The 20048-nt window shown below is 51.4% G+C and overlaps 1 protein-coding gene across 1 annotated transcript in view; it reads right to left on the bottom strand.

The window, feature by feature from the left end:
* NUAK1 (NUAK family kinase 1) overlaps positions 1–19347 on the bottom strand; it is a gene marked incomplete at its 3' end in the record, with an annotated part of 65780 nt that extends 46433 nt beyond the window's left edge. The window contains exon 1 of the mRNA XM_079937060.1: positions 18234–19347. Within this exon, the coding sequence (XP_079793186.1) occupies positions 18234–18488 (255 nt within the window). The 5' untranslated portion in view covers positions 18489–19347. The remainder of the gene's footprint in view (positions 1–18233) is intronic.
* Between the last annotated feature and the right edge of the window lie 701 nt (positions 19348–20048).

Below are 20048 nucleotides of genomic sequence, written 5' to 3'. Positions count from 1 at the left end.
CTCCATAAGATGGGCCTCTGACTACTTCACTTGACTGGTACTAGTTGAAATACCGTCTTCAGGACCCATCCAGATTAATTCTTACAATAATTTCCTCTCTCACCCCAATAAAGACATAGTAAATTACTGTGGAATTTGGCCTTTTTTTCTGGCCGACTGGGGGTTCAGTCAGGTTGTTTTGACCAATCTTGCAAGAAAGGTGCAGAAAGTCCAACGATATTCCCTGCCAGATAATATTCTACCCTATAAAATATTACCAGTTGTTATAAACTGAATTGTCTTCCCCTCCCCCCAGCAAATTCAAATGTTGAAGCCCTAACCCCCAATGTGACGATTTGGAGGCAGGGCCTTTAAGGAGGTGACTAAGGTTGAATGAGGTCATAAGGGTGGGGTCCTGATCTAACAAGACTGAAGTCCTTGGAGGGAGAAGAAGAGACCCCAGGAGCACGTGCTCACTGAGGAAAAGCCATGTGAGGCCACAGGGAGAAGGCAGCCATTTGCAAGCCAGGAAGAGAGGTCTCACCAGAAACCAACCCTGCCGGCACCTTGATCTTTGACTTCCAGCCTCCAGAACTGTAAGAAAATTAATTTCTGTCATTTAAGCCACGTAGGCCATGGTATTGTTACAGCAGCCCAACCAGACTAATACGCCAGTCGTTGTCTGTACTACCTAAATCACAGTCAACACATAATATAACAAGAGGGAGAGTCATTCACGGTCAATACCAGGAATAAGAAGCAGAGACGGCAGGATAGGAACCCTCATTCACCCCTGCGTCCCCAGCAACTAGGGAAGAGTCCGGTCCCATAACAGACATTCAATAAACACGTGTTGAGTTGAACTGAATTAAACATGCTGAATCCCATCAGTCATAATTTTTATAAGAATGTTCACCCAGGGCTTCCCTGGTGGTGCAGTGGTTGAGAGTCCGCCTGCCGATGCAGGGGACGCGGGTTCGTGCCCCTGTCCGGGAAGATCCCACATGCCGCAGAGCGGCTGGGCCCGTGAGCCATGGCCGCTGAGCCTGCGCGTCCGGAGCCTGTGCTCCGCAGCGGGAGAGGCCACAACAGTGAGAGGCCCACGTACCGCAAAAAAAAAAAAACAAAAACAAAAGAATGTTCACTCATCCACCCACTACCACCAACCTGGGCCAAAATCTACAAGTTGCTGATGTCAGATTCCCAATTCCACTCTGGTCCACGTTGATTCTATACTTGCGGGTGAGACCGCAAACCCGTGTATGCAATACCAAGGTGTGTAAATGGCCCCCCCACAATGTACACAGTGCCATCTCGCTTTATTTTACTCTCCCTACCACCCATGAGACAAATTACTTATTTTGCAGGAGAAAGAAACTGATCCTGCAGAAAGGAACTCTCTGAGTCCCCACAGGTCATAAAGGCAACACCTCAAGTTCCAACCCAGGTACTTGGATTCTGTGGCCAATACTACCTCCACTGGGCCACACCTGTTTCCAAGTGTCGTGAAATCCATGCAACCACGGGGTGAAGGAGAAACACCCCAAGTCCTGGCACTGTGATGCTTCTTTTCTCCATTGTTTAAACCCTGGGGAGAACGAGCTCAGATATCAGACTGTTCAAATGTCGTGGGCGATCTGGCTGGGGAGCTAATCAGAGCAATTTGAGTGCACGGCTAAACGAGGACACCCCTTCCTGGACCAAGCCCTGCCTTTATGGCAACACTTCATAAGAACCATTCCCTTACAATACAACTGTCAAATCCAGCAACCGCAGGCCAGAAACATCCCAGCTGAACCCCGCCAAGCTGCTTTCTGATGTACTGTACACACAAATACCAATATTCCCCAGATGTTCTCCATGTAAAACATTTGGTTTGAGACACAGCCCTCCTTTCCCAAAAACTCTTACATTTGTTTAATGGACTCATACAGTTCAGCTAAAATATCCTGGAGCAGACATCTGAAGCCAGCCAGGCTCTGATGCAAGCATCCCATCTGCAGAAAAGAAGAACAAGTAAATAAGACGGTCCTCCCCAAGATTTATGCTCCCTGCATCTTTAAGCAGGTCATAAAATGTAAGCTATGTACGGATAATAATGCAAGTTGCTTTCAAGTGTGTTTCTGAGTCCATCTCGGTACTAATCTAAGACTGATGTTCAAAAGGGCAGTGGGTCTGGCTGGCATGCTAAGGAGGAGGCCACATTCTGTTTCTTACTCCCTCAGAAAAGAAGTTAAAAAAATCTGTCACTTGAGCAACCTAGATGATTGAGGTGAAGGTAGGTTTTCTCTTGGTTTTCGTTTTCCAAATATAGCAATAGCTCCTTTATTCCAAAGTCACTTGTCCCTCCGGAACACAGGTAAGATGTGGCGAAATGAGAAATGTACTGGACCTTGAATCAAGAGACTCATCTCAGCCACATACTAACTGAGTGAGCCTGGCCGGGTCAACTCTCCCCAGAATGGCTCATTCTTTTACAAGAGAAAACAGAATCTCATCAGGTTCATTGTCAGGGCCCATTCAGCTCTGAAGACTGTATGAGAAAGGAAACGAACTCTTAGAAAAGCCACCCCAAGAAATGGCATAGACTCCATCCACTGAGCCCCTGAAGATGGTCACCCCATGTTTTCCTGCTGACACAATTCTAACAAGCTTGTCATGGCAAAGCTGCAGAGAAGTGGCATATGGAACTAGAAAGCCACTAGAGACAGCCTCCCTGGTGGAATCAAGACAGGACGACTGGCTTTTACCTTTCGTCTTTAACTTTTCTGTGTCTTGTGAGTTTTCAGTATTGAGCATGCATTATTTTTGCTAGAGGGAAAAGAAAAATGTTATCATTTAAAAAAGGGTCACAAAAAGGCATGGAAGCTGATGAAGGAGCAGATAGACAAACTATAAATAGCAGACATGAGAACTCCAAAATACAGTCCTGAGAACCATTTAGAAGTTCCCCAAAAGACTTCGAGAAAAGGTTTAACTACCTTCAAGGTACTTCGTTTTAAGAAAGCAAGAAAGTGTGCATCCAACTGAGAAAGATTTCCATAAGAAATGGCTACAATTTTCTAAAAGATTGGCTTGTATATAAGCGAGCTTCAATTACCTGGAAAACTATATTTAGAGCTCTCTATTATAACCTTTCAGTATTTCCACTTAACCAATGCATCAGATTAACAAGAATTCTCCACTTTCTTGACTGGGCTCATGTCACGTTGAACCCTAGGGGCCGCTGGGCTGCTCTCTGCTTCTTCCACCCTCTTCTGTTTTACTAGCCAACTCCCCACCACCATCCCAGCCAAGCCAACTGCCCCAATATGGCAGCTTCTATAGTCCATGGAGCACCTCATCCTCCCAAAACGCCAGCAAATCATGGTGTAATTGTAACTTCCTCCATTTGAGGATAAAGATCCCCAGATTCATCACTGCCAAGAAAAGGCAAAATGCAATGAGACAACAGACAAAAAATGCCCAATACTGTCCAACATACAGTACGTACTGCAAAGCCCCTTTTAAGATTATTATTATTAACAAATAGGCCACACGCAGAAATGTGTGTAAGAACCCTGCAGTGAGACCTTCAAAATACGAGGTTGAGAGGATGGTGTCAGAGGGCAAAGTGAGACAGGGCTTGGGAGAAGAGGAACAGCTGTAGCCTCTTTTGAAAGAGGACATTTCGGGTCACCCCAGTAAAAGAAGTCCTTCCAAATGTACTTCTGTAACCCCCAGGGAATCGATTTTGCAGGACGGAATTATTTCCCTGAAATAAATAGACACACAAAAGTCGCCACAACTGGAGCCTAACAAGAAAACAAGCCAGCTGCTGATTTACAAGCAGCGTCTGATGCAACAGAGCAAAAGGTCCGCGGCTCAGGTCCAGCGGGAAGGCTCTGGACACACCAGCCCTCCGTGGCGGAAGCACACTGGGAGCCACATAGGGGAGGGGCCTCACCTTGCTGTGGGCAAGGTCCCAGGTGGACCAGGCATGGATGGGACACCTTCAGGAGCGCAGACCCTTGGGCCTCCGTCATCACCATGCTCCACCATGGTCTCAGCTCCAGCCGTGCACCTAGGCGTCTGTTTAAAGATGGTGATGCCCGGGCCCCACCCACAGAGAGCGGCTAAAAGGTCCCTATAGGTGATTCTAATGCTCCGCCGGGACTGAGAACAAGCGGTGTAGCTGGAAGAGCCCACAGAGGGGTCAGACAGACCTGAGTTTTTAACTCTGGCGCTACCTTGCTTACTTGAGCAAATCAGTTACCCTTCCTGAGCATCAACTTTTTTAACTGCAAAGTGGGAATAACGGTCCCTTCATGACAGAGCTGCTGTGAAATAAGATGCTGCACGTCAACGGCCTCATGGAGGGTGATTATTCTACAAATGTTCTCTCCTCTCCCTTCGCTCCCCTTCTTTCAAGGTTCTCCCAAGTGGGTCAGGAGTTCTGGGCATCTCCCAACTCTAAGGGGCTTCCTGCCTTGCTAGGTGGGAAAAAAAAGGACGGGAGCGAGGCACATCTTTCCTTATGTTGGCTGTCCCCCATCACACATACAAAATACACGCACTCAGAACCCCTACTGGTGAAGTAGCCATATTATTCTACAGCAAAACTATGCAAAGAATGGAGAGTCACAAGAAGCAAAATGAGGGAACACCTAGCTTGTAAGATTTGCTTTGCTTTTCCTGGCGAGAGGAAGACCTAATCTGGGTGTGACACTTCCTCGGGAAGTCCCTGCCTCTGCCTCTGTCTCTCCTGTTAGCTGCGAGCCTCTTACACCTGGCAGCACAGGGGTGAGGTATAGTAGGCCCAAGGGAATGTCTGAATTAATTATGCTCTTTGAGGCCAGGGATGGGCATTTGTAGATCAACAGAGCTCCTAAGGCCCACACGTGTTAATCTCCTAAAAAGGCATTTCCTAAATATACCTGACTCTGATTCTGAGCAACTGGCAGAAAAGGATATAAAGGCACATTCGGCATTTGGGGGGCAGCAGCTCAAGGTCTAGTGACAGAGCAGCAGCCCCGCAGCACTTCCACGCTGGCATTCCCCTTCAAGTAGTGCAGACGTGGGCCAGTGACTTAATTTTCTGTGCCTCAGTTTATCCGCTGTAAAACGGGGATGATAATGCTGTGCATCTCTCAGGGTTACCATGAGGATGAATTAGGTCAGTGATCCAACGTGCTCAGACTACCGCCTGGCACAATTCCTGCTATGTAATTGTTTGCTATTATTATTACTCCATGGGAAAATAACAGGCAAAGAGACCTCAAACTACGGTTCCAATATAAAGGCATGGGGTCTTAGGGCCCTCCAGTTATCACAAAAGGAGGTGAGGACTGAAGAAAGTGGGGGGGTATATCCTCAGACGAATACAACGAGCTTTCCATTACTGTGTTTCCCAAGGACAGACCGTGGACCGACCCCATCACCTTCCCTTGTGTTATCTGGTTAAAATGCTGAAGATTCCCAGGTGTCCCTAAGTCGCACCCCAGCCCTGCCGGACCAGGCTCTCCGGGGTGGGTGCCAAAGATGGTGCATTTTAACTGGCACACCCAGGAGATTCCCATGTCCCCACAAATCTAAGAGCCCTTAGGCTGGCTAAGCTCATCAACTAGAGGGTCATGTCCGTTTGCCCACCATCATAGCCTGAGACGCTTGCACATAGTACGTGCTCAACAAATACCAGATGAATCCATTCAAGAGTTACAGCTCAATAAGTAGTCAGTCAGTTGTTTTGAAGGTGGCAGGCACATGCAAAGCCATGCTAAACCAAGACAGACAACTTCATTCATTTATTCTAAAAATCCTCACCGTGCTTACTATATACCTGGCACTGTTCTAGACACTGGAGATGCAGAGAAGATGATGAAGGAGGTTGTTTTAGAGATAATTCAAATGGTGACAAGTGCTGCGAATGGAGCTAATAAAGCAAGGAAACGGGTGGAGCATGTCTCTCTGTCATTAAACTCGGCCTCTAGAACAGCGCCACCCTTTAGAACTTTCTATGATAATGGAAATGGTCTTTCCTGCATTGTCGGATGGTCGCCACCAGCCCCATAGGGTTATCCAGCACTTAACATGTGGCTAGTATGCCCAAGGAGCTTAAGTTTTTAATTTTATTTCACTGTAATTAATGTTAACTTTAATAGGCACGTGTGTCCACATGAGACAGCACAGGTCTAGGGGCGGAAAGAGATTAGTAGACTGGAAATTATAACACAAAGCACTCAGTGCTATGAGGGTGAGGGAGGCGGGCAGAAGCACCATGTGTTATCAAATGCCTCTCACCCAATTACCAGATGACCTAACGTTCTCTGGCTCTCAGGATTGAAAGAACAAGGTGAGGTACAAGGCATTGTACTTGGGCTGGAATTTTTATAGGCCATGATCAGTTGGAAGTGGTATGCAGCCCGGCCAAGCCCCAGAGACTGTGGTTCAAGAACACACCACCATCCACAAAGCCTGCCCACAGCTGCCAGAGAGATCTCTCTCTTCCCCATCATTCCGCTGATGGTCATTTTGTCCTTGGCTACAACGTCCCACTGGGCCCTGCATGGATTTTACGAGATTTATTCGCTTCAAGCATAAGTACGGATACAAGCCTCCTAAATTCCACCGGAAAATTGGTGGCTAATCCAAACATTTCATAAAATTAGAACTCATTGTGGGGCTGAAAGGAATTCAGACTGTGCCGCCACCAGAGAAATGCAAAATATTTGTTATAATTTTTTCCTTTGTGAGCTGTTTCAAGCAGCAAGTGCTTTTTCAGCTTGAAGTTAAAGGAGGCACTGGGGCGGTGGGGGGAAGGAATGGGAGAGTTTTTGTTTTTGTTTTGTTTTCTCTGTGGTTTGCAAAAAGTATCACCAGATGATGAAAAATCGAGGAATCCTGCTGACTCCCTAATCCCTCGGCCAGCAGAGATAATAAACTTTCCCCATCTCGGCTGCACCTTGCCTTTATAAAGATGGTGTTTTTCTTGGAAAATGGTACATCTGCTCCTTAATTTTCTTCTTAGGCTTTAGCCCCAGAATCTTTCCTATGCTGAGATTTCATCAGCAAGAGAGAGACGGCCATCATTCATTCAGGCATGCGTGCAGGCCCGTCACCAATACTGATTTGCCAGGCACCATGCTAGGCACTTGAGATAACACCAGTAAACAAAACTGGTGAAAATCCCTGCCCTGGAAGAGCCTGCCTTCCAGGGAAGGAGGACAAACAAGGGAGGAGTTGGTGACTGCCACTTGCAATTTGGAGACAAGACCTGAAGACTCACCAAATGCAGAAATTGGATGGGGCTGGAAAGTAAGCTCCAAATCAGTCCCAGAACTCTCATCTCACAGAGAAATTAGCTGAAGCCGTAGAAGAGGCGTAATTCGCCCCAGGTCACACAGCTCAAGTTGTGGCAATGGTGGGACTGGCCCCCAAGCCTCCTGACAACATCCCCAGACTCCTAACACTCCACAGCCATTCCACAAACATGAGGTGCCTTCTTCCTGTGCACCAGGCACAGAACCAGGCACAGGGAGGACATAACTGAGTAAGACACAGAATAACTGGCTTCATGGAACCAAGTTCCTCCAGCTGCTATTTTCACAAGCCTGGACACAACTTCTCGGAGCAGTAAGTCTGGGTTCAGTGGGAGTCCACCCCACAGCGTGTGGGTGAAGGACCAAAGCAGGAAGCTGCACAAGCCTCCAAGGATCCGCGCCCATGAGAGGCCATGGAGCCCAACGATTACAACCTTGACCCTGAAGTCAGACAGCCCAGCCCTAGGTCCCAGCTCTGTGACTTTGGGCAAGGCTTGTGGCCTCTCTAAGCCTCTCCTTCCTGGTCTGCAAAATGAATGTACTAATAATACAGGCTCAAAGGAGAGGTAGCATGTAAAGTAGTTAGAACGGTGCCTGGCTCACACGCGCCACTCAATAAATGTTTCCTGCTATTACAACCGTTAGGGAAAGGATCCTCCTTCCGCTCTGGACCTTCCTACACATTCAAGAAGGTGGATACGACTCAGTGGAGATTTCCACTTCATTCCTCCCCTCTCCAGGACTTCTGCCACGAGCTGCCTGCACACCCACTCACACACTGGTTCCTTCCCCGAGCATTCCATTTGATTCTGCCTGGGAAACAGATATCAATTAACCACAAGGAAGATGCAAAGCGGGGTTCTCCCTGGAGCAGGTGCATCACTGCCCTGCCTTTCCACCCAAATACATTCACGTGCTGGGCCCTGAGCTCACCAGACCAACCCGAGTATCAGCCTCTTCCCTCCCACCGCTTCTGCTAGTTGGAGAAATAATTCACTTTCTAATCTACCAAGAGCTAGACAAGGTAGTAGCGTTACATCAAGGACCACTGAGAGCTTCTCAAAGTTTGCTGTCTTCTCTTCTGATACTGAGAAAATCATGGTTGCATAATGAATGTACTTGATGTAAAGGGATGAAATTCTAAGAGACCAAAGCACACACAAAAGAAATACAATAGGGAATCAGTGTCCTTAAATGGACCAGCAAGGAGGGGTAAGCGTTGACCACAAAGGCTGGGGATCTAGAAATGACAAGGGGCAGCTGCACGTTCTAGAACCAAGAGGTGGTTGAGCTCCTTTGGGGCAGAGGCTGTTCCCTGTTGCCATTGCCCAGCCCCACCCCACCACCTCCCTGGTGCCCACACAGGGCCTGGCACAGCGGGGGAGCTCAGCAAATATGTGAATAAATGTGCTTAAACGTGCAACCTGGGAGAGGCAGAAGGAAAAATGACAGCTATTTCTACTCCTCCTTGGAAGCCGCCTAGGGTCGTCGCCGAGAGCTCAGACAGATGTGAATTTCATTCCTGCCATCATCCCCCGGTCACAAATAGTGTGTCCCTGGGCCTCAGTTCCCTCTGCAGTAAAATGGGGGTTGTGAGAGCATCTCTCTCACTGGGACGGGGGGTGTCTAAGAACGACCGGGAATTCAGTGAGATGGTGCAGGCAACACACTCACCCCAAGGCCTGGTGAATATAAAGCGCTCCACAGAGGTGAGCTTGATGGACTGATTTCATCTTTAAGGATGAAAGACTAGTAAACATACCGGTCAATTCTTCCTTTTAAGTGAGGATGCTAAAAACATGCCTTCCACTGGGGAGAGGGCCCCTCCTTAGTCTTCTCCTCCTGCCTGGAGTCTTGCCTCCACCCGCCTGTCCCCAGGTAGAAGGAGCTCCCTGGATGCTGAACGCCCCCCCCCACACACCCCGTCGATGCTAAAAGCACTGGGAGACCCAAATGCACAATGGAGAGCAGAGGCAGCCACAGGCCTCCAGCCTCACTGGGACCAAAAGCAAAGTCCCCTAAACGCGAAGTCGCTAAGGAATGAGTGAAGATGCCTCCGAGCAGCCCAGCAGGATATGAGTTTGCCTTCCTCTGCATCCCAAATGATAACGGCTAATTTTTATCGAGAACTGGCTACATGTCAGGCACAGTTCTCGGCACTGTCCCTGACAACCCAGGAGGCAGGTTCTATTATCATCCCACTTCATAGATGAGAAAACTGATGAGGTTCTTTGAAAATGAGAACCGTCTAACTCACATAGAGCCTAGGCCAGAACTCACTTCACAGACATGCTTAAAAAGCAATGTCTGCCTTGAGCTGAATGGGAAGGCAGACTCTCCTTACACTTGACAAAGCCTGCACCTAACAATCTGAAAAAGGTTTTGGGAGCTGAAGATACTTCCCCTTCCCGCAGCAAGACCTCCTGCCAAAAACCAGGCAGTAGAAGTCTACGTTTCACCAGTTGCATTCAGCGAATCCCAGGATTCTCTTCCTATGCGCTGGCAGGGACCTTGGAGAGCATTTTGTCTTGGCCCCTAGATTTACAGGTGAAGAAAGGGGCTTCAACACCTGGGCACCTACTCTGTGATGCCCTGTGTCCAGGCTGCCCAAGGTACAAAGACAGCTGAGACCCCATCCTGCCTTTCCCAAGAGGGCTCCTTCCAAGGATAACATTCTCTGTGGGCCACACACTTTTCTAAGAACTTGACGTACAACTCATTTATCCTCACAACCACTCCCATGTCACAGATGAAGAAACCGAGTCAAGCTGACCATCTCAAATTTACACAGGAGGTTGGAGCAGGGTCTCAAACCCAGGCGCTCAGAACCAGCCCACACTCCCTTTGGATTCCTGGATTGGATCGTCCACTTCCCTTCCACCTTCCTGTGAGTGTCATTGGCAGCTGGGGTGAATCATACATGAGCTGAGCCCAACTCACAATGAAATGACAACAGCCAGCAAGGATTCCTTCCAACCTGCACCCATCAGCCGCTTGTGTGGCTTTCGAGCCACGTGAGCTACAAGGAGCATGACACCAGCGAGAGGGAATTGGGGACTTAAGGAAACACTGACAACGCAGCAGCTCCCTTTTTTTAAACTCCCTTTGGCCACAGAGTTGCAAGTTGCGCCCTGAGCCATCTGGACACCGCCCTTCCCCTCCCCTTCCAGGGAAGGAGGGAACCTACCACAGCAGCCTCTTAGCACCCTCCCACTGGAAATATCCAGCTGCCTCTCAATACCTCTAATGAAAGTAAGCGAAGTGGCATTCTTTTCTCGAGTTTAAAAGGCGAATCACGATGGTGTTTTTTCCAGACATACATTAAACTCCGCACTCCAGCCGGTTTACAATTCCTTAAGTACTTGATTTACAGCCCAGGGAGAAAATGTTTTGAAAATCTTGCAAATGCATTTCGTGTCTCCAGCTTGCCTGCTCTGCAGAGCTGATCACCGGGGATTCTCAGATGGGGGGCGGGCGACTCCCGGAAGTGTGGAAGTGACCCAAGGAGGCCACAGAGCTCCAAAGAACCACGGGGAGCAGCCGCCAGGGGTGGGAACCGGCTTCCCTCCTCCTCCCTCCAGCCGTTCAGAGCCGCAATGGAGACGCACCTGGCCGCGTGGGCCCTCCACCGCGGTCCACCTGGTGGTAAGGAGAGGGGTGACCCAGAGCAGGGTCACCCAAGGGCCCTTCCCCACCTTCTCAGGACTGCTGGTGCACTCTCGATGCAGCTATTCATTCGTGCATTCATTCATCCATTCATTCATTCTTACTGAACACCTACTGTATGCCTGGCACCCGGCTACAGGCCAGGATGCCGTGGTCAGACAGTGACCCTGCTTCCCTTCTAATGGGGGAGGAAGGGGAAGCTGTATACAGACAAAGCATCAAACCCACAAGCTCTGAAGGAAACCGACACAGGGCCAAGACAGGAGGACAGGGGAGTGAGAGTTTGGACAGCCAGTCAGGACCTGAAGGGTGTGGCAGATTCAGAGTTTAAGTCCTCAGCAACCCATGGGAGGGTTTAAAGCAGGGACAGCCACGACCTGGTATAAGAAGGCCACCAGGTGCTCGACGCTAGTACTTCTCAACACAGTAGTAATACCAGCTCTGGTTTTCAAGATACTATGCACAGGATCTGCGTTGCAAGCTTCCAAATCCTACTTCTCACGGCAATCGCACTTGGTCAGATATTGGTCGCCGCATTTTCAAGACGAGAAAACAAAAGCTCAGAGGAAACGTGCGGCTTGCCCAGGATCCTCCAGCCGCCGAGCCGCAGGGAGGCAAAGGAACCCAAGTCTGCCTGATTGTACAGCCATGACTTCTTTCTCCTCATTTATATACTCCCCTGCATCATTCTCAGACTCTTCCAGATGCGCTCATGACACGCCCCAACTAAGTCCTCGGGACCTCGATGGCAGGTCATATGCTGCTCTGAAACTTCCCACTGTCCTGGGCACTTTAGGAAGCCCTCATGAAATACACCCGGTTTCCTGCCAGATTGAAAGGAAAAGGGGTACCACCCCCAGCGGAGGATGTGTGTTCATCACGGGGAATCTTCAGCCCAGCCCCGGGTTAACATGCAGTTAACAGCTTACCGGAGAGCCTCGCCGTGAAGTCAACATCTGGCTGCTTCTGGACCATTTCCAGAGAATTTTATCAATACAGCCAGACTCCACTCACGGTGGGTCATCTGGCCCAGCCCCTCCTGTGCCGGGGCCTGGGATCTTCTCATTCCTGCGCTGTACAGTGGCGTCTGGGCCAGCGGAATGATAAATGCATTCTGCTTTAAAGCAGATACTTCACAAATCATAACTTACAGATGCTCCAGGACTTTCATGTGGGAAAGACAAATGAGACTTAGGCTGTCTGACTCCAGAGCCACTGAGGACAGGAAGCCACAGCCAGGAAGGCTCTCTCCCCCCTAACAAGCTCATGAGCAAATGTAACAGAAAGAGAATTCGTGCAGGGAAGGGTCTGCCTGGCTTTGCAGACTATGCTACGTAACCCGCCATTCATTTCCAGCCATTGTCTTTCCTTGCCCACAAATCGGAAAGCTCCTTGAGGTCGGGGGTGGTGACCTCCAGCCTCCACACCTCCTAAAACAGTCCCTCGCTCACTGTACTCACTGTATTCCCTTCTGTGCCATCCTACAAGCCTTTGCGCGGGACCTACTATGTGCCTGGCACACTGCTAGGCACAGACAGTAGGTCCAAGACGGTTAGAAGGGGCTTCCCAGCAGCCAAGACACCTCAACTCAATCCTTATCTCCTGCGGCTTCCCAGGAGGAAGTGAGATCAGACGTCCTGGAGTGGGGTGGGTGCATTTCTGTCTGCAGGCCGGGAAGTGAACCAGCTGACCGCCCGAGGCCCCCTAGGGATTCCAGAACCTGAGGATGCTGAAGGCGCAAAGAACAAAGTGTGTGCCCAGGAGGAGAGCTCTCTGACCTGCTTCATTAAAACAGACCCGTGGCCCAACAAGCAGAGGCCTCTCTCCCCCAGCACCGTGCTGAGCCTTATCTTCTCACAGCTCAACTCCTGCGAAAACCTCCAGGCTGGCTCCCTACTCCAAGCCGGCACACCAGACCCATGGGCTCGGAGCCCCCGCTGCGATCAGCGCCCAGCTCAGCCCACCTAGAGGAAGGGAGCTGGCCAAGGTCTCTGCATTCACGCTGCCTGGGTCCAGACCCTGGCTCTGCTGCTGCGTGTGACCCTGGCAATTAGCGAACCCCTCCGTCTCTTCATCTGGGAAATGAAACGATTGCAGGATTGTCACGAGAATTAAATTAGTTAAATGGACCTGGCACATTAGAAGCACTCAAGAAGAATTAGCCGCTATTATTATCATTATTATTATTAAACGGTATTATTATTCCCCCCATCCCATATCACCAACCTTGCCTCCCACTATGTCCCAGCATACACCCTGCATTCCAAGACATCTGGCCTGCTCACCCTGGAATCTGCCCTCTGCCCGAAAGCTTCCATATTTCAGTCTTCGGAAACCCAAATCAAGGGTCATCTTCAACAGCCCCTGCCCTCCTTAATCCTACAGTACGCCCTCTCTCTATACCCTTCCTGAACAACAAGAAACCCCCCCCAGGAGAAAAACCTCCCCATGGCTAATCTTCCGGCACATGAGTGAAACACTGCACCCAAATCCAGAGGTCACCTGCTGTGCATCAAAAAGAAGGTTTTCCACTTCAACAGCAGCAATGGGTCTCAACATAGATAAACCTGTCTGACACTGCCTAGCTATTTGATCCTGGGCAAGTTACTTAACCTCCCCAAGCACTGTTTTCCCCACTGGTTAAATGGGTCTAACAAGAGTGCGCACCTCTTAGGATCGTGGTGACGATCAGAAAATGTCCGTAAAGCACTTAGCACAGCGTGACACACCACAAACTCTCAAAAGTATCCGCTGGTTGTAATAACAGCGGCAGCAGCAGCAATACAGGAGGGGGTGTTCCTGTCTAGCACGGAACTCAATTTAATGAACTGATCTTCGATGAGCTACATTCCCACTTGAACATCTCCAGAAGTAATCAATTCCTGTATAGAAGAGGTACCCATGGCCTAGCAACTGCTCACTCTGTCTCTTCCACCAGACTGTAAGTTCCTCGGGACTTATCCATGCGTATGTCCCAGAATTTAACATGGTGAGAAGCATATGGCAGATGGTAATAAATCTTTGTTGAACTGAGCAGAATTAGCTCAATAGTTGTAAGTACATTTCATCTTTGCTACTAGATTATAAGCTCTTTAAGAGTGAGGCTCGTGTCTTGCTCCAGTAAAGATTTATTAAATGAGTGATGGAAAAATACCAAACTAAGAATCAGGTTTCTTAGACCCAGCCCAGTCACTCACCAGCTGTGCAACCTCAGAAAAGTCACTTAACAATTCTGTACCTTATTTTTCCCGCCTCAAGGATGAGAAGTTTGGACCACGTGTCTGCCGAAGTCCCTTCCCCCCTGAAACTGGGTTTGGGCCTTAGCTGCGACAGGGCACCTCAGCCACCATGCGTATGACAGCCACGCACAGGCCAGCTTACTAATTTGCAACCCCGATCTGCAATTTTCCAGCACCAGGCTATCAATAACTTTGGGCCAGTGCTTAAAACACCCGTTTTTAGTCAAATCATCCCTTTGCTGGGCAAGGATGCCCCATCACCCACGCACCATGGCAAACTGGGGGCACGATTTGCCCGCCAGCCCTGCCACTCCCATGCCAGACCCCTCCCGGAGACCTGCTTCCTGCTCACACCACGTCACGTACTGCTCACAGGAGCTAACCTGGTGCAGAGGGAGAGTTGAACTTAGCCCTTGACGGTGAGGTGATCGCATAACACCTCTCCCCAAAACGTTGTTTGTTTTTGCCCTTGAATTTTTTGGCAATGCTCTGTGCAGCCTGAGGGTCCAGGGAGTTTGGCTCAAAGAAAATGCCATGTTATAACATTGGGGCTCGCTACACAGCCCTGCCTGAAACTGTATCAAAACAAAAGTTGTGCAATAAACAAAGCCCAAATTCAAGGCCTTAGAAATGTGTTCAGATCCTACCAGAATCTGGCTGACTGTCGTGGCTTCCTACGGGTGCACTTCCCTAATTAACCTGAAAAGTTGATGATTTCTCCTTCCTCTCTCTGAGTGAGTTAACTGTCCAATGCATCATGCCTCTCTGATGGTCTTAAAATCTAAATGAAAGTCCAAGCGATATGAGAAAAAACATCTTTTAAAAGAGGAAAGTAAATTTGCTAATTTCCCTTTTTGAGGTTTTCTATAGGTTATTTTATTCAATTCTCACAACTAGTCCATGAAGTTGGTACTATATTAGCCCATTTCACAGATGAGGAAGTGGAGGTTTCTGAAAGTTACATAGCTTGCCCAAAGTCACAAGGCTAGTCAGGGATCAGTCAGGACTTGAACGTAAGCCAGGACTCTTAGCCCTTCTGCAAGAGTGCCTCCTTTGTGGGGCTTGTTAATCTCTGGAAGAAGCCACTTTGAGTCCTTTCTCGTGGACATGCTCAGGCAGCAGCAGCAAGACTACATTTGGGATGAAGAGGGGAAGATGCCTGGACCACGCAGAGGGCTGGACTAGCCAACTCCAAGTTCCAGACTCTGCAACTCTCTACGGAACTGCCTTTCACGGAGCGCTGATGCTGCATGGTATTTTGCTTGATTCAGAAGGCCCTTGCAGACGTGCAATTCTTATTCTTAAACACTTCTCTGTCTCGGGGGGCTGATTTCACAGCATCTCATGGAGCCTGACACCCAGCACCCGATTTCCGCCACTCGCATTGGCAAAGGAGCTGACAGTCACAGCTCCTCTCGGGAAGTGCTCTGAAGGGCGTGGGGACAAACGAAAATAAAACATCACTTCACAATTCTACCCAAAGACCTAAAAGGTAGAATTGAGACAGCGTGCTCTGAATTCTCCTAAACTGCACCCCAAAAGCGAATTGCGGATGTTTAGTGCATCCTCAGAACCAGAAGAAAACTCCAAGTTCACACTTCAGATGAAAATTCCTTGCTGCTCTTGACAGCTTCTGAGTCACCAAGCACTGTACAGGCAAGAACAACTTGCTGACCAATTTTTTGATGTTTGTTTTATTTTCTGTCCAGTCAGGCACAGGGAATTTTCCACCTGACAATTCTTGTTTCTCACTTAAGTTCTGACACCATCTGTGAGCAGTGTGCTCAGCAGGGGAAGGACTTGAGGCCAAGGAAGGCTTCCCTTCACCCAACCTCGGTTTTCCCATCTGCTTAATGCAGGGTTTTCACCAGATGATTTTGCTAACATCCTAAGTTTATCTATCAAGTAGAAAGCAGTCTGGGGATTGCCAGTTTCTGGATGTGGATATGCTACCAGATTCAAAATCTTTGCATAATTTTTGAGTAAAACATGAGATGGAGCTGAAATGAATAGCACAATGGGAAACTGAACTAGGACTGGACAATACCAGAGCAGGACTCAAATCTTGCGGCTGTGAAATGAGCCTCTTCCGTTCTCAGGGCGCCCCCTAGTGGCCACTCGGCTAAATCCCGACGGAATGCTCAGAGTTTCTTCAAATAAAGGGAAAGACACCCACCAAAAGAGAAAGGCAGGCTCCCGTCTACTGATGCAATCCCTTTCACTCTACCCTAGTCCGTGGATCAGACAGCAAGACAAATACCTGAGGCCCCAGTGAAGCTCGGAAAGATGTCTGCCATAAGACAAGCTTTCACTCTTGCAGTTAGTGGCAGCTCCCCAGGCTTCTGGTATCTGTGTCCCCTCACAAATCCCAGACACACCCTTACCACTCAACCCCTCACAAGCTCACATCCTCAACCTGCAGCTCCAACTGCGTCTGGTTTTCATTACTCCGCTTTCCAACTTCCCAGCGCGATTCTTCAACAGCTATTAAGACAACATGAGCAAGGAGCTAGGCTTAGTTTTTGCTTATTCAACATCCAGCCTGGGGAATATCACCTCAGACGAAAAGCATGAATGAAGTGCACGTTTCTCAGCCTCCTCTTCCACAGACCTGCAAGTGTGCTCCTCAAAGGTCATCTTTACAAACATCTCCTCTTGAAATTTTTCAACCTACAAAAATGGCACCTGCCCTCTCAATGACTTGCTTGCTATGGAATTTGTTGATAGGCGACAGCTTAAAAATACAAGGTACAATCTCTCAAATTTCCAATTAACCTATAACAGACTTTTTTTAGGCTATAGGATAAAGCTGTATCAACCCAAAGAGTGAAGCCTAGAATGAGGGAGTTACCCAGGTAACCAAATATTTGAGAATTGGGGGGCTGAACTTTCTGCCTGATGCCCCATTTTGTCCACAGAACTGTCCCTGCAAAGATGCAAAAGAAAAATACTGACATGAACCTACCACTTCATCCAACAGTCCATTTTGCTTTTTCCCTATGGTCATTTGTTAAGTTTATAATCAACCTGGGACGTGAAACAGCCCCCAAAAGTGTACACAAGGAGTGCCATAATTAGTTCCTGACTTTGGCCCCAAATCGATTAAAATCCATCTGATATGCTGCAAATCAAAGAACCATGTTAATTTCCTGCCACACACCACACAAAATCTTTCTGCAACAGTCAGTCACTTTGAACCCAAACCTCCAGCCACAAGCAGTGTGGATTTCAAGGGCCCGTTCTGCAGAAAGGAAAATGACAACACACCGAGGTTGGGACAATGCAGAGACCCCAAGGCACTCGAGGCGCTACTTGGGGCTGTGTAAATGGTCTTGGGACCCTGGCAGGGTTTCAGCTGTCACAAAGAGTGGGGGTGGCTGGGGCAGACCCCTTAAGCAATGTAGTAGCCCTGCAGCCAGGGCCTGAAATGCAATTGAGTCTGCAACTCAACGTCCGTGTGGCTGTCCATGCCCTAGGCATTTCAGTCCTCCCAGAAGCCAGCAACAAACTGTCACAACCCTCAGGCATGCAGCAGCCTTTACTTTTGTCCCCTAACCTTCTCTCTTAAAAACAGGCAGGAGTGCGTCCTCCCTTGCAGTGACAGCAGCATCGCGGGAACGGGGAGTGGGAGGATGCAGGGGAGGGGGGTCTCATTCATCTACAGGACATGGGGCTTGGGAGACCAGCTCCGAGCTGAGTTTGTGGTTCTGTCTGGAGTTAAAGCAATAAGGCATTCCAGGGAATGAATGCGTGCCCACGAGGGAGACCCCAACGGTCCCGACGTTGCAAAGTGTTTGCAAATCATAAACACTACTTTGCTGATGGGATCAAAACCCCCAAAATATGCGCAGACAGGATGTAACAAGTGTTTCGGGAGAAAGACACGCCTGAGCCACGGGGAGCTGGGGGGAGAGTGAGGAATCTGTCTGGGGGTTCCCGGGAAGCCCCCTCTCGGACAAGAGACCCTCCTCTGCGCCCCAGACCCCGCCGCGCGCGCTCTGGGTCCCCAGCCGCGTCTAGCCCGAGCCCCCCGGGTTTCCCCCCAACTCACCACTCGGCCCGAAAACCTCTCGGTGGCCCTCTTGACTTTGCCGTAGGTGCCTTTGCCCAGAGTCTCCTGCAGCTCGTAGCGGTGTTTCAAGTTGTGCTTGTGGTGATGCCGCTTCACCCCGTGCGGCTTCCTGGGCTCCGGGGCCGCCGCCGCGGGGGTTGCTGTCGCCCCCGCCCCCGCCTCCGGGGGAGAGCCCGGAGCCCCCGGCCCCAAGTCCGGGCAGTCCCCGGCCGCGGGCGCAGCGGCCCCCTCCATGTCCGAACGCGGGGCGAGCCGGGCCGGAGAGGGCAGGACAGGGCACGGCGCTCGCGGTGTCTGGGTCCCCGCCGAGGGAAACCTGGGCGCGCTCAAGGTCGCCCCTGCAGCATTGGGTAGGCGGCCGGCTCCCGCCCGGGCTGCGGCTGGGTCACTGGCGGCGGCGGGGACCGCACATCTGGCGCCCCCGGCGCGCACGATCCGCGCACCGCCCACCAGCCGCGGCGAGCTGCGGCGCGTCGGGCGAGGTGGCGGCGGTGGCGGGGGAGGCGGTGGTGTTCGCAGGAGGGAGGGGAGAGGGGTGGCTCCGAGCGCAGGAGGGGGAGTGTTATGTGGGGCGCCGCGCCCCCGGACCCCTCCCCGGGAGGACGCGCAGACGGGGCGGGGGCGGAGGCGGCGAGCGCGGGCCGGCCCCGGGGGAGGGGGCGAGGGGCGAGGGGCGAGGGGCGGGGCGGCCGGGGCTTCCCCCACCTCCCGGGACCCGGGGCCACCCCGAGCTGGGAGGGGGACGGGTGCGTGTCGCGACTCGCCCTTTGTGCTGCGCCGCCTAGGCCGCGGCGGCGGCGGCCGGCGGGCTTTGTCCTCGCTCGGCCGGGACGGAGACGGGGGATTCCCAGCCCGGGCGACCCCTCCCCGGGCGCGCCCGCCGCAACTACCGCGGGCCCTCCGCCGCCGCCGCCGCCACCGCCACAGCCTCCTCCGACTCCTGCTCCGGCCGCTCGGCCTCCCTTCCTGCCCGCGCCCTGGCGGCGGCGGCGGCGGCGGCTCGCCGAGCCCCGGGGCCGGGCAGGCGAGAGCGCTCGGAGCCGAGGGCCGCCGGGACCCTCTCGCGATCCGGCCGGGGGCGCCGCGGGCTCGGGCGCCCCTTCATTTTCTTTTGGGTGTCGCCGCGGCCGCCAGGCCGGAGACTGGGGAGAGGCTGGGGGAGGGGAGCAGCGCGGGTGTTGGGTTACAGGCGGTGAGTCACGGCCACCCCGGCCCAGCCGCGGTGCGCACCCCCTCCGCCCCACCGGGGCTGGCACCCCCGCCTCGCAGACCCCCGCCGCGGCAGCGGAAGGGCTGCTCGCCCCGGGCAGCTGCGCGACCCCGAAAACCCCAAGAGGGGCGCGCTGAGCCCGGCGCCGCGCCCTCCCCGAAGCAAGGCGGAGTCGGGGAGGGAGGGAGGCTAGGAGGCTGAATCTGGGGCCCGCCGCCGCACTGCCGACCTCCGGCAGGGCGACGGCTGACAGAGGAGGAGAGCTGGGTGCCCACCCTGCCCGCCAAGGCTGCCTTTGGAGGTGGGCAAACCAGGGGCCTCGAATGGAGCACGGTTGGGGCCTGCTGAAGCCAGAGGTGACTTGCAGGCCTCTCGGCCCCTTGGGCCGTTAGAGTTTTCCTTTAACTGAAATGGCCAGATCCTGGACATGGTACCAGGCACTCTACCCGCCCCCCCAAGCGAGGGTCAGGCAGGAAGGACCTACGTCTGCAGCCAGGCTGCCCCGTTCTTCTAAGAAGGAGCGAGGAAAAATAAAGAAGGCAAAGGGAAAAGAAGCCTTAGGAATTTTTTTTATAAATGGTTCA

Source organism: Stenella coeruleoalba (genome assembly GCF_951394435.1).
Source record: "Stenella coeruleoalba genome assembly, chromosome: 11".
NCBI lineage: Eukaryota > Metazoa > Chordata > Mammalia > Artiodactyla > Delphinidae > Stenella > Stenella coeruleoalba.
This window is presented reverse-complemented; position numbering and strand designations above follow the sequence as displayed.